Raw genomic sequence first — 23,069 nt, forward strand, 5'->3', positions numbered from 1 at the left:
ATACTTCAGATAATACAGAATTATACTGATGAGGGAATTAATCACCTTGAAAAATATAGTTGTAGGCAGAAAAGTGAGGCAGAAATCTTATCAACTGTTATTTCCATCATTCTGATGACCCCCTTGTTCATCAAGTTTTATAATCATGTCAATTTATTACAAGCAATTTTCACTGAAACACCTGACCACAAAGTTTCATATTTCTCAGGTTCAATTTTATTCAACACTCAGATGTTTCTATTGAATATGAGCATTTACCTTTTAATTTTCTGGTAAGCAGTGTAAACTAGCATCCATACGCTCAATGATATAATATATGCTATAGTAGATCCTTTACACTTCCAAATAAATTTTAGAGTCAGTTTGTCAATTTCCACCAAAAAAAAAAAAAAAAAAAAAAAACCACAGAGGATATCTATATTTAAGCAACACATGGCAAATTATTTAATACAGTATTCAAAAACAAAAAAACCACCTAATTAACAGTGAAAAATGAGGAAGACATCTACACTAGAATCTATAAAACAATTCAGAGAGAGATTACAGAAAAAACAATTAAGTGTTCATGGATAGGAGGACTCAATGTTGTTAAGCTGTCCATATATTTCCCAGATTGATATACAGAGTAAATCAAATCCTAGATTTTTCCTTCCTTCTTTGTTAAATCCCTTTCCCTACCTCCTTCCTGTTTTCTTTTTTTGTAAACAAATTGACAAGCTGATTTAGTGAAAGTCAAAACAACTTTGAAAAAGAAAAATTTAGAAGACTTACACCCCTAACTTCAAAACTTAGTTTAAAGGTACAATAATCAAGACACTAATATAAGTGTAAAGATGTAGAGTTCAATACAGCAAAATAAGAATCCAGAAATAGACCCAAATACGTGATTTATGACACAGGCACCAAAATAAACTCAATAAGGAATGAATATTTTTAACAAAATTTTCTAGAATAATTGGATATGCACAATGAAAAAAATGAACCACAACCTCTACCTTTTACCATACTCAAAAATTAATTCAAATGAATCATACATAAACATAAAAACTGAAACTATAAAACTTCTTGAAGAAAATCTTTTTAACATTTGGTTAGGCAAAGATTCCTGTGGCAAAGACCATTACCTAGAAAGGAAAAATCTGATAAATGGATTTCATCAACTTTAAAACCTTCTACTCTTCAAAAGACACTATCAGAAAACAAAAGGCAAACCAGACTGGAAAAAAAATTTGCAATACTTATAATCTGACAAGATGTCACCAGAATATGTAACAAACTCTAAAATTTAGTAAGGAAAACAATCCAATTTTTAAAAAATAAGCAAAAGACTTGAACAGCACTTTGTGAAAGATGTACAAATGATTTATAAGCACATGAAAAAATGCTCTCCGTTCATAGTCATCAAAGATAGGCAAATAAAAATCACAATGAGATATTACTGCACAACTACCAGAAAACAAGAAACGACAATACCAAGAACCAGCCAGGATGGAGCAATAATCTGTGAGAATACACAATTCTTCAAAATAGAAGTTCCTTGTAGTTAAATATGCATTTCCACATGGCCCAGCAACCCCAATTTTAGATATTAACTCATATAAAATAAAAATTTATGTTTGAATGCAAATGTCTATAGCAGTTTTATTCATAATTTTTGGAAGCTGGGTGTAGGCAAGACATACTTCAGTTGATGCATGGATACACTGAGGTATATTCATACAGAAGTATTCTATTCAGAAATAAACAACATGGATGGACTGCAAATGCATTACACTACTGAAGAAGCCAGATTCAAAAGGCAAAAAATGTATGGTTTCATTTGTATGACATTTTGGAAAAGGTAAAACTATGGAGACAGAAAAGAGATTAGGGGTTTCCAGTGACATGGGGAAAAATTGGACAAAAAGAAGCATAAGGAACTGTCTTGTGGTGATAGACCAACATGGTACTTATGCAACTGTATGTATCTTTTCCAACAGTAACTATACAATAAAAAAGCTAATTTTACTGTGAGTAAATCATACTTCATTTTTTAGAAACCAAAAAAGTGAACAAACTACTACTATACACAAAAACATAACTGAATTTCACAAATATAATATTAACAAAAGAAGCAAAACAGAGTGTCTAGGAATACATGCTTGGGGGATCAAACTAAAATGAAGAGAAAGGAAGCAGGAGATTAGGAAGAAGCATAAGGATACAGAGCTTCCAGCATACCAGCATTGTTCTAGTTTTCTGGTGGTCACAAGTATTTGCTTTGTGATAATTCATTTATTTCTATTGTAACTTTTGTATGTTACATCCTTTTATAAAATTTATACTTTATGCTCTTTTCTGTATGTGTAATAGGAAAAACGATTAATTTTAAAAGAAAGGAGGGCAAATAGCTCAGGATAAATTACTAAAGAATAAGAGAATATATTTTTTTTAGGAGTGTGATGCATTCCTGAACCATATATTGGCTCTACCATTTATTAGATGTGGTTTCTTAAACTTTCTGGGCCTCAGAAAGCTTTACTAACCTGTAAAACAGAGAAATAATACTTGCTTCATACAGTTACCATGTGCATTAAATGAAATTGATGTTACCATCCTTTTGGATATCTGCCTAGCTCCCAAGTCATTTTTTTTGTGGGTTCACTTCCTCTAAAAAAGGGAGTGCCCCAACAACCACAATTTTGTGTTATATGACCGCTACACTAGTGGACACTTAACTAAGCTAAGCTAATCACAAAACCTCCGGAGAATTTAGAATGAGAAAACAGTTCATTCTCTATCTGGGCTATACCATGAACACAAGAGTTGTAAATCTCCAGAACAATAACAACAACTAGCCAAAAAAATAAATAAATAAAGAGAACAATCTGATTTAGAATAGCATCAAAACGAATCTGGAAAACATCATACTTAGTGAAATAAGCCAGTCCAAAGGGAAAAATACCATAAGTTTTCCCTGATCTGTGGTAACTAATAGAGCACCTAAAAGGAAATCTGTAGAAGTGAAATTGACAATTTGAGAAGCAATGACTTGAACAGCCCTTGTCTAGACTGTTGAGGAACAGGTTTTGTTTTTGTTTTTGTTTTCTTAATGAAGAATGGGACTGGGAATTGGAGAAGGAGGAGGAGAAGGAGGTGGGGTGGGAGTGGGGGTGCGAGGGTGGATAGGATGGGAATAATCACTATGTTCCTAAAGTTGTACTTATGAAATTTGTACTTATTAAATAAACAGCTTCTTTGGAGAAAAAAAAAAAAAGAATAGCATCAAAAAATAAATGAATGAAATAAAATACTCAGGAATAAATTTAATTAAAGAGGGGAAGGGAAGGTCTATCCACTTAAAGTTATGAAATACTGATGAAAGAAAGTGAAGAAGACACAAAATAATAGAAAAACATCCCATGATCATGGATTGAAGATTTAATATTGTTAAAATGTACATGCTACCGAAAGCAATCTAGAGATTCAATGCAATCTCCATGAAAATTAAAAAGGGCAATTCAGACAGAAATAGAAAAATAAATTTTAAATATGTGTGAAGCCACACAGGTCTGAATAACCAAGAAAATCTGAGTAAAAAGAACAAAATGGAAAGCATTACATTTCTCTTTTCCAAATATACTACAAAACTATAATAATCAAGCATCATATTGGCTTTGAAATAGATATACAGACAAATGGAAAACAACAAGCAACCCAAAAATAAATCCAAGTATGCATGGTGAACTAATCTTTAGCAAATGTGCCAAGAACACATGGTGGGGAAAAGACAGTCCTTTTAATAAACAGTGTAGGGAAAACAGGATATCCACATGCAGAAGAATAAGAATGAACCCTATCTCATCAACTTAAAATGTATTAACTATTTAATTTTAGGACCTAAAGCTGTAAAAGCTTTTGACATTGGTCAAAACACACAGGGAATAAAAGCAAATATACATAAATGCAATTGCATCAAACTAAAATATTCTATATAACAAAAGAAACAATCAACAGAGTGAAGAGAAAACCAACAGAATTGGAGAAGTAATCTGCAGAACATACATCTTATAAGTGGTTAGTATCCAAAAGATATAACAAAGTCAAACAACTCAACAGTAAGAAAATAGCCCAGTTTAAAAAGTGGCAAATGATCTGAATGAATACTTCTCAAAAAAGACACATATACAATAAGCAGAAATATGAAGAAATGTTCAATACCAGTAATCATCAAGAAAATAGAAATTAAAAACACAATGAGCTATCACCTCATATCTATTAGAATGACTATTATCAAAAGGACAAAATATAACAAGCACTATTTTTGGCAAGGATATGAAGAAAAAGGAACCTTTGAAAAATCAGTAAAAATATAAATTTGTAACATACCATAACGGCAAACAGTTCGGTGGTTCCTCAAGAAATTTAAAACAGAAATACCATAAGATTCAGCAATCCGACTTCTGGGTTACATGTCCAAATGAAATCAAGTGTGTCAGAGATACATGCACACGAGGCTCACAGCAATATTATAATTTTATCTTGCTTAATATATCTAAATTTCAGAAAACATACAAAACTGACTCATTTCACAGAGCTACTCCAGTCAGTTTTATGTACTAAAGTTCATGACACCTGATTTTAGTCTAGTGTACATTACCATGCAAAATACAAACATGGACAATCTGAACCAATGGATGGCACTGTTTCCCTAATACATGCAGAAAGTATTATTTTAAAAACGTAAGTGCCAATTTTAATTACACTGCATCGATACTTGAAAAACTATATATTCTAGCGTGAATAAAATAGTTTTTGTAATATCTGACTTCATGAATATACTTTTCTGTAAATAAACTTCCAGTTACTATTCATATTTGCATGTAAATGGCACCAACATACACTGACAAGATTTGGACCATCCTCATTAAAATTGCTGAAGCATATTTGAAATTTAATTCTGAAAAGTGACTAAAGAATATCAACAATTACAAAATCAGCTGGTAAAACTTCTAAATGAAATTTACGAACACTAGAGGGTGCCCTAATTCAATTATACTTCATATCTATCTTCCATTACTCAAAATATTATAAAAATTAAGACAATCTTCCACACTAACAAATGTTTCTTTCAATACATGGGGATATTGGAGAGCCAAAATTTTCCATTCTTTGAGAACATTCAGAATTCCACTGAAATCATTTTTATTACATATACAGAAGTATAAAAATAGTCCTTTGCCTATAAAACAAATCAATGCAATGCTTAGTTAAGAGAAAGTAAATATTTCTTTTGTAGGCTTAAGTTCAAGGTAAATTATAAAATGAATTTGATAAAAGACATAGTAAACTTAAGCTATTAAGGTATAATTCAGCAAGTTTACAAGGGCAATTTGAAATATGTTATTTAAATGAAACAAAAGTGATATTTTTATAGGATCTTATCTGCTGTCTTAAATATTTTTAAGCCAACAGCTGTATGAAATAAGAAAAGAAAGGTCAGCGCTGTGGTGTAGTAAGCTAAGCCTCAGCCTGTGATGTGGCATCCTATATAGGTGCTGGTTCGTATACTGGCTGCTCCTCTTCCAATCCAGCTCTCTGCTAAGTCTGGGAAAGCAGTAGAAGATGGCCCAAGTGTTTGGGCCCCTGCACCCACGTGGCAGACACGGAAGAAGCTCCTGGTTCCTTGCTTCGGACTGGCCCAGCTCTGGCCATTGTAGTAGTGAACCAGCAGATGGAAGACCATTCTTTCTGTCTCTCTCTCTATCTGTAACTCTACCTCTCAAATAAATAAATAAATCTTTTTTAAAAAGAGAAAGAAATCTAAGGTTTTTAAAATCCAGAAGTAGTATCAACTCTTACTCTTCAAAGGAAAAGTATTTTGAGCTATATTTAAAATTTAGTTCAACAACATTAATAAGTTCAATTATAAAGCTTTGAAATTTTCACTTATCTGTTGCCATCTGGCAAACCAGAATGTCTTCTGGGGTATGAGTGCCAAAAGATACTATTAATCAATCACAAATAATAAAGTTTAATGGCTAGCAAAATATATTATTTGTGTTTCAAGAAAATGTCTATTAACTGAGCCATTATTTAATCCTAATAATGTGTTTTGCCTCCAAAAATGACCAGAGCAAAAAGCCAAAAATTACAAATATTTCTAAAATCCATATATCCAAAGTCAATCAATTTTTCACACAAACACACATGCATTTTCACTGCTCACTAATACACAATCCCTTCCCCCAAGAAGGGAATTTATGGCTTATCCATCTCTTATTCAGTTTCCCAAAGAATTATCAAGAGTCCCAACAGCAAAGTAAGTTTCTAAAACAGCCAGGTATGGGAAAAGTTTTAGACCTTATTAACATGTCTCAAATTGTACTACCAATATTCTATTTTGGGACTTCCCCATAACCCTAATCATGATCTTAGCTTCCCATTGACATTTAAAACTTTTGTCTATACATCAGAAAAGCACGTAACCTACCATAAAGTAAATACTGGGTAGGAACATGCAATTTCAGTTATAAAAACACCAACTTGCATCTCTTAATAGAATGTTTCCTAAATATTTACAAATTGTGAAGCCAGAGTATTTTACTCATATAGTTGTTTAAGATGAATACCTGCTCTCCATGATTTCTGAATCCAGTTGCAAACTAATGGTCTCTGTCGTAATCTCCACTTTCCGTACACTTCCAAAGAAATCAGTTATCAGGACATTTTTAGGATCCCTCTGGAAAAGATCAATGCGATGTCCAGGAGTAGAAACACACAGACTTTTAGGACATACCTGGAACTGGAAAAAAAATATACATATATAAAACATTCACATACATATACATTTAACTTTTATTAAACCCAAATCTCAATTAAGTAGATGTAGTGTAATATTTTTAAAGCTCTCCCACCCTAAAGAAGCTACTGTTTTTAAAGATGTAAGTTTCATACTTACTGTAATTCTTGATAGTCTGAGAATCCTATACAAACATTATACTGCAATTAACAGGGAAGATAGAGGGAAAAATATTCACTTTTTTAAATCTTCTACTACAAAGTATATTTTGAATCCTTTTATCCAATGAGAACACACACTCAACACTAGGACAACAGAATTTTTTCTGTATTTATATTCATCTCAGATGGTTTTTAAACATTTTGTAATCAGGATCCTTGATCAAACTTGAAATTCAAATAAAATATTAAAGGGAACTAATTATGTTAAAAAAAAAAAAAAGCCTAAAATCTTCTGGATTGCAGGAAATTGAAGCATAGCCTTCCCACTGCACCTTCCCCTTACTCTTTTTTTTTTGGACAGGCAGAGTTAGAGAGGGAGAGAGAGAGAGAGAAAGGTCTTCCTTTTCCTTTGGTTTACCCCACAAATGGTCGCTACGGCCGCCCCTTACTGTCTACTGTGTGAATATATGTCATTTGATAAATCAAACAATGTTCCTAGTTTATCTATCATGGAGATAAATTCCAAGCACCTCCACTCAAATTTTGGACCACTTCATTGCTATATAACCCGTGATAGTCCACGTCAGTGAATTAACAAGGACAGACGCATATTCACTCATTAAGCAAAGCATTAAAAAATGTCTGTTACACACAGTTCACACTGTTATCTTCCACAGAGAATGCAAAGACTGATAATACATAGTCTTGTCCTCAAGGCTGTAAGTCTACCTAGAGATGAGTAAACATAGCAAGGTAGAGGAAAGATGAGTTCCTCTTTCTGAAAAGTTCATATAGTAGAGTGTGTGGCACAGACATTAAGTTGTCACTTGGGAGGCCTATGTACCATATCAGAAGGCCTGACTTGAGTTCCAGCTCTTCTATGTTGGATTCACTTTCCTGCTAATGCATACTCCAGGAGGCAACAGTTGATGTCTCAAGTATTTGGGTCCCTGTCAACCACAAGTGAGACCCAGAGGGCATTTCAGGGTCTTGGCATTAGCCTAGCTCAGACCTGGCTATTATGGCCATTTGGGGAGTGAACCAGCAAATGGAAGAGGTATCTAGCTTCCCCTCACCTTCACCTTTCAAATAAAGTAAAAATTTTTTTAAAAAATTCTTTTTAACAAAAAAAGAGAGAGAGAGTAGAGTTTAAGCTATTTTTTGGAAGAAAAGCACAATTAAGGATGGGTAATAAAAACATTCCTACTAAGGGAGCAGCTGCACAGATGTGTAAAGCAAATGACCTAGCTTGACTGAAGCACAAGATACATAAATAAAGCACTCACAGGCCTGCCAGTAAGGGCTTAGGCCCACAGCACCCACCTTCATATGGAGACAAGACCAGATGCAGAGGCATTCCCCAACATGAGGACAGAAAGAGGGGGAAGGGCAGAGCAGCCACAATTTATAAAACACAGTGCTCTAAGACCAGTGCTAAGCAATTTGTTGACAACCCCATTTAAGCCTACTAATAACTCAGAAGTGTATAAAAGTCACATCTCCACTACAAACTAAGGCTCAAAGAGACTAGGCAATTTGCCCAACATCGCACTGCCAGTAATCCTTGCCTTTCTCAATCAAGCATGCAGTCATGTACAACAAAACACAAAGAGGGGCTGGCGCTGTGTCATAGTGGGTAAAGCTGCCACCTGCAGTGCCAACATGCCATATGGGAGCATGTTCAAGTCCCGCTGCTCTACTTCAAATCAAGATCTCTGTTATGGCCTGGGAAGGCAGTAGAAAATGGCCCAAGTGCTTGGGCCCTTGCACCTGTGTAGGAGACCTGGAAGAAGCTCCTGGCTCCTGGCTTTGGACTGGCGCAGTTCTGGCTGTTGTGGCCATTGGGGAGTGAACCAACAGATAGAAGACACCCCCCCCACCTCTGTAACTCTTTCAAATAAATAATAAATCTTTTATTATAAATAAATAAATAATAAATTTCAAGTAAATTAAATCTTTAAAAAATTAAAAAATAAAATACAAAGAAGAGAACAGGATATAAATTAAGAAATAAAGAGGGGGTGGGGTGGATGGGAATGGGTGAAGTCCAAAAAAGTAAAATGCCAGGAAGCATACAACAGACAGAATGTTGAAGAAACAATGTAAAAGATAAAATACACAGAGACAGACTGAGGTCCCAGATATGTTGTAGGTTTCTCGAGAATTCTATATGAGAAATTTAGTTTATTAGGCACCAGCAGAAGAAAATAAAAAACAGTTAAATGAGCTTGGGAAACAATAAGCTGTATTATTTTCTTCTTCTTCTTGCTGCTAAAATAAACCAACTTCCACTTATAAAACCATTCCTCCTTTCAAGAATGTTTATCATTTCAATCTGATTTCCTTAGCCTCAGCAACAAAATGATCCACAGGTTCCACATTACTCAGTCTAATTTGCCATAATTCCCTTCATTTATACAATTTCCACATTTTAGCCAGGCTATATGTTTATTACCAAAGCCAAAGATTCCCTATTAGTCCAACTTCTATACCATGCATCTGCAGGTATTCCATTTCCCTATAGTATGCTATACTTCCTTCAAACCTGAAAATTTACCTCTTCCAAGAAAAATTTTAATCATTTAGCCCCCACTATATTTAAAGGAATCATACAAATATGCATTGTTGTCAAGTCCCTTCATACATTCAGTAAGCATTCACTGAGCACTGACAAAACAACATATAATACACTTAAGTTCTATGGATATTAAGATGCCTACAGCACAGTCCTTATATTTCTTATTCAAGAAGCTCAAGGCTTTGCAATAACATCACAAATACAAACAATTACAATACAATATTCGGTATAATGATGGTATACAATAAGAGTTAAATATTATCAGAGAAAGAGCTGGCGCTCTGGCATACTGGGTTAAGCTGCCGCCTGCAGTGCTGGCATCCCATATGGGTGCCAGTTCGAGTCCCAACTGCTCCACTTCCGATCCAGCTTTCTGCTATGGCCTGGGAAAACAGTGGAACATGGCCTAGTTCCTTGGGCCCCTGAACCCCCATGGAAGACCCAAAGGAAGCTCCTGGATCCTGGCTTCGGATCTGCGCAGCTCTGGCCATTGCAGCCAATTGTGGAGAGGATCAGCAGATAGAAGACCTCTCCTTCTCTCTGTGTAACTCTGACTTTCAAATAAATAAATATATCTTTAAAAAAATTAACAGAGAAAAACAGGATCTTGGAGAGTCCAGAAACTTCACATTTACTAACACACTTTATCAATGTGTCATTCAACTGTTGAAATGAATTTTAACTGTTAAAATGTTTTCAGGGGGGTAATCATCAGTCTTCTAATTTTCTTGCTACTGAAGCAACCAATATAGCTGACACTCAGAAAATTTTATTACACACATGTAATCCAACAGAAATAGGTATTATTATACAACTGACTTAGAGATATGTCAGCATCACTGTACTGAAAGAAAGTGAACCATTCTTACTGAATAACATTAAAATATCTATCAACACATTTTTTAAATGAAGATGGGAAGGCAAGATGAGATATTTGTGAGGAATGTTCATTAAAAAATAAATAGTGGCAGCAGACATTTAACCTAGTGGTTAAGATTCCTGCATTCCATTAGGGAGTTGCTTGGGTTTGACTTCTGGTTCTGGCTCTGGACTACAGCTTTACAGCAAATCAGACCCTGGGAGGCAATGGCGATGGCTCAGGAAGTTGGGTTCTTCACGCCAACCATATGGGAAACCTGGATTGTGGTCCAGGTTTCCAGCTCCTAACCCCGGCACTGTGAGCATTCAGAGAATAAAAGAGCATATGGGAATTCTCTCTAGCTCTTTCTGCCTCTCAAATATATTTTTTTTAATTTTTAAAACTAAATAGTAGTGTGAACAATAAAAACAATTTTTTAGTTTCCTCAGTCCTTCATATATAATTTCAATGAAGAAGTGTTTTTAAAAAATCCATTAGAAATTTACAGTTTGAGATTCTGAACTTCTGAAATAATATGTCATGCATTATATACAATGTACAAAACAAACAACGAGAATAAACTTTTAAAGTACCTGGAGTTTAGAAGATTACAATATTAATATAGTTAAAGTAGTATTATCACAAAGTTTGTTTTAATATTCAAATTCACATCAAGATTTAATCAATATATATCATCTTTAAAAACTAGTGAGAGGTTCCAAGATGGTGGAGTACGGAGGGAATTTACTGCTCTAGCCCAGAAGAAGATAGTTTTAAAAAAGTGGAGATAGTGTAGTCTCAGAGAAGAGTTAGGGGGAAAATGGCAGAGGAAACTCTATCGAAATTAGAGGGACACAGTGGACCTATGTGGAGAGCGTGGGTGCCCACGGCTTGGAACTCCAACAGCCGAGAGCCTACGGTACCAGCGCTGGAAAGTGAGGTGAGACTGGACTGAAGCAGTCCAAGCCACTGTGGAAAAAGTGGCAGGAAGAGCCTAGAGGGAACAATGCTTAAAGCCCCGTGAGGCAAAGTGTACCAGCCAAAATAGAGGGGGAAAAAAAAAAAAAAAAAAAGGACGGGACAGACATGTTTTTGTCTCTCCAATCATTTTACAAAGGTGTTCTGTGACAAGCTGATAGAACAGGTGCCATTTTGGACATGCATAATAGCTGTGCCAGCTCGTGTCTGCACCTGGCAATCAGCCAAGCGGAGAAACCTGACTCCTGTGGGAGAGAAGGCAGAGGGCTGGGAGCTTGTGACTGTCTGAAGCTTTTGAACTGGGACTGTGAAAAAAACTGAGGTGTGTGGGAGGAACCACAGTGTGGCTGGGACTTTGAGCAGTCTCAATGGAAGATACCACAAGCTCAGGTGTTTCTGGTTACCTGGTGAGAGACATTGCTGGGTAATCTGGACTTACACTGAGGAGTGCACAGATCCTTTGTGTGGTCCTTGGGAAGAACGGACGAATATTATATCCATTGGGGCTAGAGCTCAGGCACTGGTCCCACTGAGGGAAAGAGCTCAGCTTAGCAGAATATACTTCCCTTCTGATTAAAAAGGAGAGGAGATTTACAATGCCAAACCTGGGTGTGTCACCTTAGCCACACCCTTAACTGTGGAGAACTCAACAAAGCTCCCTGGCCAAACCCACTACAAGCCTCTAGAGATTCACTGAAAGCAGACAATCCACTTATCTACATAGTCATAGTAGAATGATGAAAGCCATTACAGCAAAAAAAAAAAAAAGAAGAAGAAGAAGAAACCAATAGGTATCTCCACAAATGCCAAACAACAAATGAAAAAAAGAAAACAGCAATAAGGAAGAAAACATGATGCTCCCAAAAGAACACAACACATCAATATTAGATTGTGAAAATGATGAGATAGAAGAAATGCAAGAAACGGAACTCAAAAAATTGATCACAGGATTACTTAGAAATATTCAAAAATAAACACATGAACTACTGAAATCCAACCAGGACATGAAAGAAAATCTCTCCCATGAAATTGAGATCTTAAAGAGGAATCAAAATGAAATTAAGAATTCAACAGAACATGAAATTGAGAACTTGATGAGAAATCAAAATGAAATGAAGAATTCAATAGAACAAATAAAAAATGTGGGGGAGAGCCTTAAAGACAGAATCAGTGAGGCAGAAGAGAGAATATCAGACTTAGAAGACAGAGCACAAGAAAGTATACAATCAAACCAAAGAAAAGAAGAGGAAATTAGAAATCTAAAAAATATTGTTGGGAATCTACAGGATACTATTAAAAAACCCAACACTCAGGTTCTAGGAGTTCCTGAAGGCATGGAGAGAGAAAAAAGATTAGAAGGTCTTTATAGTGAGATACTAGCAGAAAACTTCCTGGGGTTTGGAGAAAGAAAGGGGCATCCAAGTACAGGAAGCACTCAGAATTCCCAATACACATCACCAGAAAAGATCCTTACCATGACACACTGTAATCAAACTCACCACAGTAAAACATAAAGACAAGATTCTAAAATGTGCATGAGAGAAACGCCAGATTACTTTCAGATGTTCTCCAATTAGATTCACAGCAGACTTCTCATCAGAAACCTTACAGGCTAGGAGAGAATGGTGAGATATAGTGTAAGTCCTAAGAGAAAAAAACTGTCATCTCAGAATATTATTCCCTGCAAAGTTCTCATTTGTGAAAGAAGGTAAAATAAAGACCATCCATAACAAACAGAAATTGAAAGAATTTGTCACCACCCATCCAGCCCTGCAAAAGATGCTTAAGGATATGTTACACAAAGAAACACAGAAACATGGTCATCAGTAAGAAAGAAGGTAAAGGAAGAAAATCTCTCAGTAAAAGATCAAAGGAAGTTCAAAGTGTAACTTAGGAATATCTTTGGAAAAATGGCAGGGCAAGTCATTACTTATCAATTAGTGACACTAAATGGCCTCAACTCCCCATTTAAAAAGCACAGACTGGCTGAATGGATTAAAAAACAAAACCCATGTATTTGCTGCCTAAAAAAAAAAACGCATATCATCAACAAACACGCATGCAGACTGAAAGTGAAAGGATGGAAAAAGATATCCCATACCAACAGAAACCAAAAAAGAGATGGTATAGTCATCTTACTATCAGACAAGATAGACTTTAACACAAAAACTGTTAAAAGAGACAAAGAACAGCACCATGTAATGATTAAGGGATCAATTCAATGGGAAGATGTGACTATTATAAACATATATGCACCTAATTACAGGACACCTGGCTATTAAAAAAAAATGTTAAGGGATTTAAAGAGAGACTTAGACCACAATACAATAGTATTGGGGAACTTCAGTACTCCACTTTCAGCAATGGATAGACCAACCAGACAGAAAATCAATAAGGAAACGGCAGACTTAATCAAAACTATAGACCAAATGGAACTAACAGATATGTACAGAAGTTTTCATCCTACACTTAAAGAATTTGGAAGCAAATGAAGATGACAACACAACATATCAAAACTGATGAGATACAGCAAAAGCAGTGTTAAGAGGAAAGTTTATAGCAATAGATGCCAACATCAAGAAATTGGAAAAGCCCCAAATAAATGCATCTCAAGGATGCAGAAAAATAACAGCAAACCGAACTCAAAATTAGTAGAAGAAATAATTAAAATTGGAGAAGAAATCAACAAAACTGAATCCAAAAAAAATACAAAAGATCAGCAAAATGAAGAGTTAGTTTTTTGAAAAAATAAACAAAACTGACACACCATTGGCCCAATTAACCAAAAAAAAGGAGAGAAAACCCAAATCGTTAAAATTAGAGATGAAAAAGAGAATGTAACAACAAACACCACAGAAATAAAGAGTCATCAGAAATTACTAAAAAGAGCTGTATTATGCCAACAAACTGGGAAATCTATCAGAAATTGATAGATTCCTGGACACATACAACCTACCTAAATTTTACCAGGAAGACATGGAAAACCTAAACAGACCCATAACTGAGTCAGAAATTGACTCAGGGCCGGCGCCGTGGCTTAACAGGCTAATCCTCCGCCTTGCGGAGCCGGCACACCGGGTTCTAGTCTCGGTTGGGGCACCGTATTCTATCCTGGTTGCCCCTCTTCCAAGCCAGCTCTCTGCTATGGCCCAGGAAGGCAGTGGAGGATGGCCCAAGTGCTTGGGCCCTGCACCCGCATGGGAGACCAGGAGAAGCACCTGGCTCCTGCCTTCGGATCAGTGCGATGCGCCGGCCGCAGCGGCCATTGGAGGGTGAACCAACAGCAAAAAGGAAGACCTTTCTCCCTGTCTCTCTGTCTCACTATCCACTCTGCCTATCCAAAAAAAAAAAAAAAAGAAAAGAAAAGAAATTGAATCAGTAATAAGGAACTCCCAACAAAGAAAAGCCCAGGACCAGATGGATTCAAGGCTGAATTTTACCAGACATTTAAATAAGAACTAAGTCCAATTCGTCTCAAGCTATTCAAAACAACTGAAAAGGAATCTCCCCAAATTCTTTGTTTGAAACCAATATCACCTTAATTCCTGAACCAGAAAAAGAAGCAACAGAGAAAGAGAATTACAGACCAATTTCCCCTGATGAACATAGATACAAAACTCAACAAAATTCTAGCCAATCGAATTCAACAACACATCAGAAAAGTCATCCACCCAGACCAAGTGGAATTTATTCCTAGTATGCAGGGAAGGTTCAACATTAGAATATCATTCAATGTGATATACCACATTAACAAACTGCAGAAGAAAAACCATATGATTATCTCAATAAATGCAGAAAAAGCTTCTGAAAAAATACAATACCCTTTCATGATGAAAACTCTAAGCAAACTGGATATAGAAGGAACATTCCTCAACACAATCAAGGCAATTTATGAAAACCCACAGCCAGCATCATATTGAATGGGGAAAAGTTGGAAGCATTCCCACTGAGATCCGGTTCGGTACCAGACAGGGATGCCCACTCTAACTACTACTAATCAATATAGTACCGTAAGTTTTAGCCAGAGCCATTAGGCAAGAAAAAGAAATCAAAGGGATACAAATTGGGAAGGAAGAAGTAAAACTATCCCTATTTGCAGATGACCTGATTCCATACATAGGGGATCCAAAGAACTCCACTAAGAGACTATTGGAACTCAAACAAGAGTTTGGTAAAGTAGCAGGATATAAAATCAATACACAAAAACCAACAATCTTTATATACAGAGACAATCCCTGATCGGTGACAACTAACTGAGCACCTAAAAGGAAACCTGTAGAAGTGAAATTGACACTATGAGAAGCAATGACTAGATCAGACCTTGTACTGACTGTTGAGGAAAAGCTTACTATTTTATTCTTTTCACTATTTTCTTTTTCTACTTAATACTATTGATTGAAATATTCACTTAACACAGAATTATTTTTAGGTGTTTAAATCCAATTGAAAATGTATCCTTGTTAAAAATAAGAGTGGAAATAAGAGAGAAAGGAGATGTACAGTTCGACATACATTCCCTCAGACTTAACACTAAGGCTAAAGCTAAAAACTTGCCATGAGACTCCAAATTCCATTAAGTTGGCAGATACCAATGCCATCTTACTAGTTAAAGTGATCAGTTTAAGTGCATAAAGATAAGAATAAGTGTCAAAGGAATCACAAAAATAAGACCAAGTGTCTGCTAATAATAATAGAATAAAAAAGAGAATGATCCAACATGGGAAGCAGGCCACACTGCAGAGTCATAGAATGATGAATGCCCTAAACAACACTCCAGCCTCAGAATCAGCCCTTAAGGCATTCAAATCTGGCTAAAAAGCCCATGAGATTTCTGGGATGGAAAGCCAAGACACTGTGGCAAAAAAAAAAAAAATGACCTAAATGAAAGATCTCTGTGAGTGAGATCCCAACGGAAAGAAGGGGCCATGAAAGAAGGAGGTAACTTTCTCTGAAGGGAGGAGATTACTTCCACTTTGATTATGGACCTGATGGAGTTTTTGACTCAAGAGGCTTCTGTAGCCTTGGCAGTTAATGACAAGAGCCTCCAGTGATCACTGACATCATAAATAAGAGTGTCAATTGTTAAAACAACAGGAATCACTGTGCACTTGCTCCCCATGTAGAACCTCTGTCCTTAATGAGTTGTACTATGAGAATTAATGGTAAAGCAAGTCTTCAAACAGTACTTTATGCTTTGTGTGTCTGTGTGGGTGTAAACTGTTGAAATCTTTACTTAGTATAGAGTTGATATTCTGTATATAAAGAGAATTAAAAATGAATCTTAATGAAGAATGTTATGGGAGAGGGAGTAGGAGGTGGGACGGGAGTGGGGGTGGGAGGGCAGGTATGGGGGAAGAACTGGTATAATCCAAAAGCTGTACCTATAAAATTTATATTTATTAAATAAAAGCTTTAGGCCGGCGCCATGGCTCAACAGGCTAATCCTCCGCCTTGCGGAGCCGGCACACAGGGTTCTAATCCCGGTTGGGGTGCCAGATTCTATCCCGTTGCCCCTCTTTCAGGCCAGCTCTCTGCTATGGCCTGGGAAGGCAGTGGAGGATGGCCCAAGTGCTTGGGCCCAGCACCCGCATGGGAGACCAGGAGAAGCATCTGGCTCCTGGCTTCGGATCAGCGCGATGCACCAGCTGCAGCGGCCATTGGAGGGTGAACCAATGGCAAAAAGGAAGACCTTTCTCTCTGTCTCTTTCTCTCTCTCTCACTATCCACTTTGCCTGTCAAAAAAAAAAAAAAAAAAAGTAAATAAAAGCTTTACTAAAAAAATAACAACAACAAGAAAAAAACAAAGCTAGTAAGAGGGCCAGCGCTGTGATGTAGCAGGTCAAGGTACTGTTTGCAGTGCTGTCATCCCATATGGGCACCAGTTTGAGTCCCAGCTGCTCCACTTCCAATCCAGCTCTCTGCTATGGCTTGAAAAAGCAGTGAAAGATGGCCCAAATCCTTGGGCCCCTGTACCTACATGGGAGACCTGGAGGAAGCTACCGGCTCCTGGTTTCGGGTCGGCATAGCTTCAGCTGTTATGGCCATCTTGGAAGTGAATCAGCAGGTAGAAGACTTCTCTCTCTCTCTCTCTCTCTCTCTCTCTCTGCCTCTGCCTCTGCCTCTCTGTAACTCTGCCTTTCAAATAAATAAATAAATCTTTAAAAAAAAAAAAAAAAGGCTAGTAAGTATTTCTGTACAATTTGATAGTCTATGGCAATGGTTTTCGAAGTTTTGTATCAGAACCTTTTTAATTAGTTAAAATTTACCTAAGAGGTTTCTAAATAATAAGAGACCACTTCAGAACTGCTCATTCCTCCTTTTGTTCCTAAGCACTATATAGGCAGGAACAGAGTCTGATTCTTTCATTAGCATACAGCCAGGCCTTGGCACTTAGCAAACTCAAGAAATGTTTGAACAGACTGAACAAGATATGCATTTGCAAGAAAAAAAGTGAAAGTCATTAGCATACAGTGATTATACAGTCTAGAACTGGTGTATTCAGGTTTCTTTTTTTTTTAAGATTTATTCATTTATTTGAAAGTTAGAGCTACAAAGAGAGAGGGAGAAACAGAGAGAGATCGAGAGAGATCTATCCACTGGTCCACTCCCAAGATGGCCACAACAGCAAGGTCTGGGCCAGGCCAAAACCAGGCACCAGGAGCCCCATCTGGGTCTCCCAAGTGGGTGGCAGGGGACCAAATACTTGAAACATATTTTGTTGCTTTTCCCAGGCCATTAGCAGGGAGCTGAAGCAGAATAGACAGGACACAAGTAGAGAGCAGTGGCTCTACCTACCACACCACAATTCCAGCCCATCAAGTCTTTTGTTATATCTACTTTCAAGAACAACTTCAAGGTAGATTTAATTAAAAATAGACAAGCAGCATAAAAAGTCAGGAAAACTTTTCAAACTAAATACAACATGTCATGTTAAAAGACTCTACTAGAAGTAACAGGGCACTCAAAAATATGTAAAATAAAGTCCTTCTCTTCCAGGAGTTTTCCTTTAAGTGAGAAATGCAATTAATAAGGTCAATAAGGCCGCGCCGCGGCTCAATAGGCTAATCCTCCGCCTGCGGCACCAGCACACCGGGTTCTAGTCCCAGTTGGGGCACCGGATTCTGTCCCGGTTGCCCCTCTTCCAGGCCAGCTCTCTGCTGTGGCCCGGGAGTGCAGTGGAGGATGGTCCAAGTGCTTGGGCCCTACACCCACATGGGAGACCAGGAGAAGCACCTGGCTCCTAGCTTCGAATCAGCACGATGCGCCTGCTGCAGCACGCCGGCCATGGCAGCCATTGGTGAGTGAACCAACGGCAAAAAGGAAGACCTTTCTCTCTCTCTCACTATCCACTCTGCATGTCAAAAAATAAATAAATAAATAAACAAGGTCAATAAACGAGAAGACTTCATTAATGTAACAAAAGAAAAAGAAAGTTGTATGGAGAATCTGAAAAGGTAAAATAAACTCCAACAACAAAGAATGGAGGCAGACATCCAGGAGGAGGCATGATCTGCTTTGACCTCAGAAGTATAAATTCAATAAGAAGAAAGGTACATTTCTTGCAGAGAAAAAAATTAAAAAAAAAAAAAAGAAAACAGAAAGTATCTTAGGAATAACAAATGAATTGGTCTACAGCTTTAAGCCTCTCATGGTAAAGACAGATACTAATATGAAGATATAATTAAAACTGTTTAAAAGGCCACAGTTCAACATCTGAAACAGTAGTCCATTGATATGCACAGAATAACCGACTTCACTTACCACAGTAAAATTAGCCTACCTTAAGCTATATTCAAATCAAGTGAATACTTACAAGGTCATTCATATTAGTTTGACTAGCTGGATTAATTTCTTCCAAAAATTCCAAGACATAAAATGTGTATCTATCCATAAGATGAACTCCAATTGCAGGATCAGGTTGATGCTATAAGGAAAAAAAAAAATATATATATATATATATATGTGTGTGTGTGTGTGTGTGTATCTTTAATAGTACCTTTATAACAAAATGTTGAAAATGTAGTAAAAATTTTTCTAAAATGTTGAACAAGTCCATGAATAAGAAATAACAAATACATTGAGAAAGCATTTAAGTGATTTCAGAATTGCAGTTCACAAATGGAGAAAAGGCACCTACCGAGAGAGAATCTTCTCCCACTTGACTACTAGCCAGAGCCATTATGTTAGGAGAATAAAATCGCTCATACATGGATGCTCCTTGACAAGTGTCAATAATAAACAGTAGTTCATTGTAGCTGAAAGAAAAGTGATAAGATCTTTGACACGAATCATTCTATCAATCATACACTGAATAATATTTCTAAAATACTTTCATAAGATGACTAAGTAATATCTTAATTATCTCTGTAGCTAAGAATTTGAAGAATTTTCACTAGAATTTCCAACATAAATTTGGCATTAGAAAAATTAAAAGTAAAGCACTGTCAACAGAGAGTAGTGGCTGTGCTATAAGTAGCTGCCCCAACTCTTTCCCTTGCCCTTGTCTTTGCCACATGATTCCGAACCTAAACAGCCAACTCAACAAATACTTATTTTGCAGCTATATTGTCTTAGAAACTGAACTAGGTTCAGAAATATATATATATATATATATATATATATATATATATATTTTTAGTCACCATACTTAAAGAAATTAAATTTTAACTAGGAGACAAATAAACGGGAATGTGATAAGTATTACAAATATATAATGAAAGTATAATTTGCCTCACACCATGGTAGGGACATAAAAATCTCTGCCATCATGGAGCTAAGAGAATAACAAAGCTAAAGTGCTCTGTGAGTACTCAGAAAGGAATAGAGAGAACTGGAAAGAAAGCAGGTCAGGGAAAGGTGATAGCTGACAGGCCATGAAGGGAGAACACATTCCAGCAGTGGAAAAAGTGCCTACTGTGGAAAAGTATAAATGTTTGGGAAAAGGACAACAGAGTTCAAACTAAATTTGGATGAATGGAAGGAAACAGGTTTTAAAAAGGCAAAGTGTAGGGTTAATTTGTAAAATATCCTATATGAAATCTAGAATTCTTTTACAAGTATGAGAAAGCCACTTAGACTTTCTTTTTTTTAAAACATTTATTTATTTATTTGGAAGTTAGAGTTACACAGTGAGAGAAGGAGAGGCAGAGAGAGAGAGACGTCTTCCATCTGCTGGTTCACTCCCCAGATGGCCTCAACAGCCAGAGCTGCTGCGCAGATCCAAAGCCAAGCCTGAAGCCTGGAGCTTCTTCCAGGTCTCCCGTGTGGTTGCAGGGGCCCAATGACTTGGGCCATCTTCTACTGCTTTCCCAGGCCATAGCAGAGAGCTGGATCAGAAGTGGAGAGGCCAGATCTCAAACTGATGCCCATATGGGTTGCTGGCACTGCAGGCAGCAGCTTAACCCGCTATGCCACAGCATCGGCCCCAACACTTAAGCTTTTTTTAAGTAAGATGACAACATAATCATATTTCTAATTTACAGTAAGTTGGCTAGCTAGTGATGGTGAAAAAAGGAAGGAGATAAACATTCCAGGAGACTCTTTTCATAAGCTGGGTCTAGGTAAACAGCTAGTAACACACCTAGAAGGGATAGCATAGAATATCCAAGAGAGTGACAGAGACCCAATTAACATATTGGCTCAGAAACAAATTGTAGAGGCCCTAAATGATCAGAAGCATCCAAAGTTATAAGAGGCAGGGGCCAGCATTGTGGCTCAGCAGGTTAAGCCACTGCTTATGACACCAGCATCCTATCCTGGAGGGCTGGTTCCAATCCAGCTCCCTACTAATGAGCCTCCTAAGGCAGAGTACTTTGCTCAAGTACATAGGGCCCTGCCATCCTTGCAGGAGACCCGGATGGAGTTCCTGGCTCCTGACTTCAGCCTGTCCCAGACTTGGATGTAATAACACAATTAAGAGTATAGGCTCTGGGATCAGACCACTTGGGCATGAATCCCAGCTGGGGCACTACTATCTGTATAAAGTTTGGCAAGTTACTTAACTTATCTGTCCTTCAGTTTATTCATTATAAAAATAAAAATAATAACATCTGTCTTTCAGGGTTGCTCTTAAACACAGTACGTGTAAAACAGTCACTAGTATCTAGTATGCATTCAATAAAGGTAACCTATGACTAAGACATAACCAGTATCTAGTAAAAAGCTTCCTCCTCAACACTTCCACACATTCCACTTATGCTTACATTTCAACATTTATATTTATTTGGCAGCACAGCTGTATACATATTTCTGTTTTCCACTAGATTTTAAACACTTCAAAGATAGACTAAGCATGACATTCCCCTTTGTACCATATGTATAGAAAGAATTCCATAACTATTAACCAAAGGTAATGCTATTTTAAATTCATTTAACTTCATGTTTATGACAACTTCCAACTAAAGGGATACTTATTGAGGATTAATATAAATATATTAACCTTAATGTGAGTTAAACAATAAATTTTAAGCTAATCATAATGTTAGCAATTTTCCCTCAAAGAATAAATAACACTTGCTACTACACTGAGGACCACAAAACATGCTAGAAAGAATAGGCACAAGCTGAAAAATACACAGGATGTTCAGAATATCCATAAATAATAGAGAACTTGGCTGAAGGGACTCTTATTTCCTTCAGAAAAACGATGCTGGGGGCCAGTATTGTGGTGCAGCAGGTTAAGCTGCCACCTGAGATGCTGGCATAGCATATGGGCACCAATTATAGTCCTGGCTACTCCAATTCTGGTCCAGCTCCCTGCTAATGTGCCTGGTAAAGCAGCAGAAGATGGTCCAAGTAATTGGGCCTCTGTTCCCACATGGGAGACCTGGAGGAAGCTCTTGACTCCTCTCTTCATCCGGGACCCACCATGGTCATTGCAGCCATTTGGGGTGTGGGCAGGCAGATGGAGGATCTCGATCTCTCTCTCTCTCTCAGTAACTCTTTCAAAGAAATAAGTAAATCTTTAAAAAAAAAAAAAAAAAGAGGATGCTAAATAACAAGAGATTCTGTCATGTTAATAATAAGCCTGAGATTTTTCTCTTAAAAAATTCAGTTAAGTAGAAATAAGAAATTTAAAAGAGTAGGACAAATGATGAAAATAAGTTAAAATATTAATAAAAGCTACAAATCAGGGCCGGCACTGTAGTACAGTGGGTTAAAGCACTGGCTTGAAGCACCAGCATCCCATATGGGAGCCAGTTCAAGTCACGGTGGCTCCACTTCTGATCCAGCTCTCTGCTGATACACCTGGGAAAAGCAAAGGAGGACAGCTCAAGTCCTTGGCCCCTACATGCACATGGGAGACCCCGAGTAGGCTGCTAGCTCCTGGCTTCAGATTGGCTCAGCTCTGGCCCTTGCGGTTATTTGGGGAGTGAACCAGTGGATGGAAGACCTTTCTCTCTCTGTCTCTACCTCTCTCTGTAACTCTGTCTTTCAAATAAATTAAAAAAAAAAAAAAATCTTTAAAATAAATAAATAAATAAAGCTACAAATCTACCAAGGGGAAAACAATACTAATTTTCCTTTAAAAAAAGTCATTGCTAATTACCGTCTTTTCTGCCACATTTGTTCAAAAGCATCTGCAAGTTCTATGTTGGTAATTTCTTCAGAATCTTGAAATTTCAAGAAACCATTTCCACCATGTCCTGGTAGAAAGAGTCAAAAAGATCAAGTAGATACATTTTTAAATGTAAATTACATATTCCCTGATAT

At 37.0% G+C, this 23,069-nt stretch overlaps 1 protein-coding gene across 1 annotated transcript in view; it reads right to left on the bottom strand.

The window, feature by feature from the left end:
* PIGK (phosphatidylinositol glycan anchor biosynthesis class K) overlaps positions 1–23,069 on the bottom strand; it is a 153,448-nt gene that overhangs the window by 84,554 nt on the left and 45,825 nt on the right. The window contains exons 6-9 of the mRNA XM_062191566.1: positions 22,906–23,002; positions 19,495–19,612; positions 19,171–19,281; positions 6,612–6,784 (exon numbers count right to left, since the gene is read on the bottom strand). Coding sequence (XP_062047550.1) covers positions 6,612–6,784; positions 19,171–19,281; positions 19,495–19,612; positions 22,906–23,002 — 499 coding nt within the window. The remainder of the gene's footprint in view (positions 1–6,611; positions 6,785–19,170; positions 19,282–19,494; positions 19,613–22,905; positions 23,003–23,069) is intronic.

This window comes from Lepus europaeus, chromosome 5 (assembly GCF_033115175.1).
Source record: "Lepus europaeus isolate LE1 chromosome 5, mLepTim1.pri, whole genome shotgun sequence".
In the NCBI taxonomy this organism is placed as follows: domain Eukaryota; kingdom Metazoa; phylum Chordata; class Mammalia; order Lagomorpha; family Leporidae; genus Lepus; species Lepus europaeus.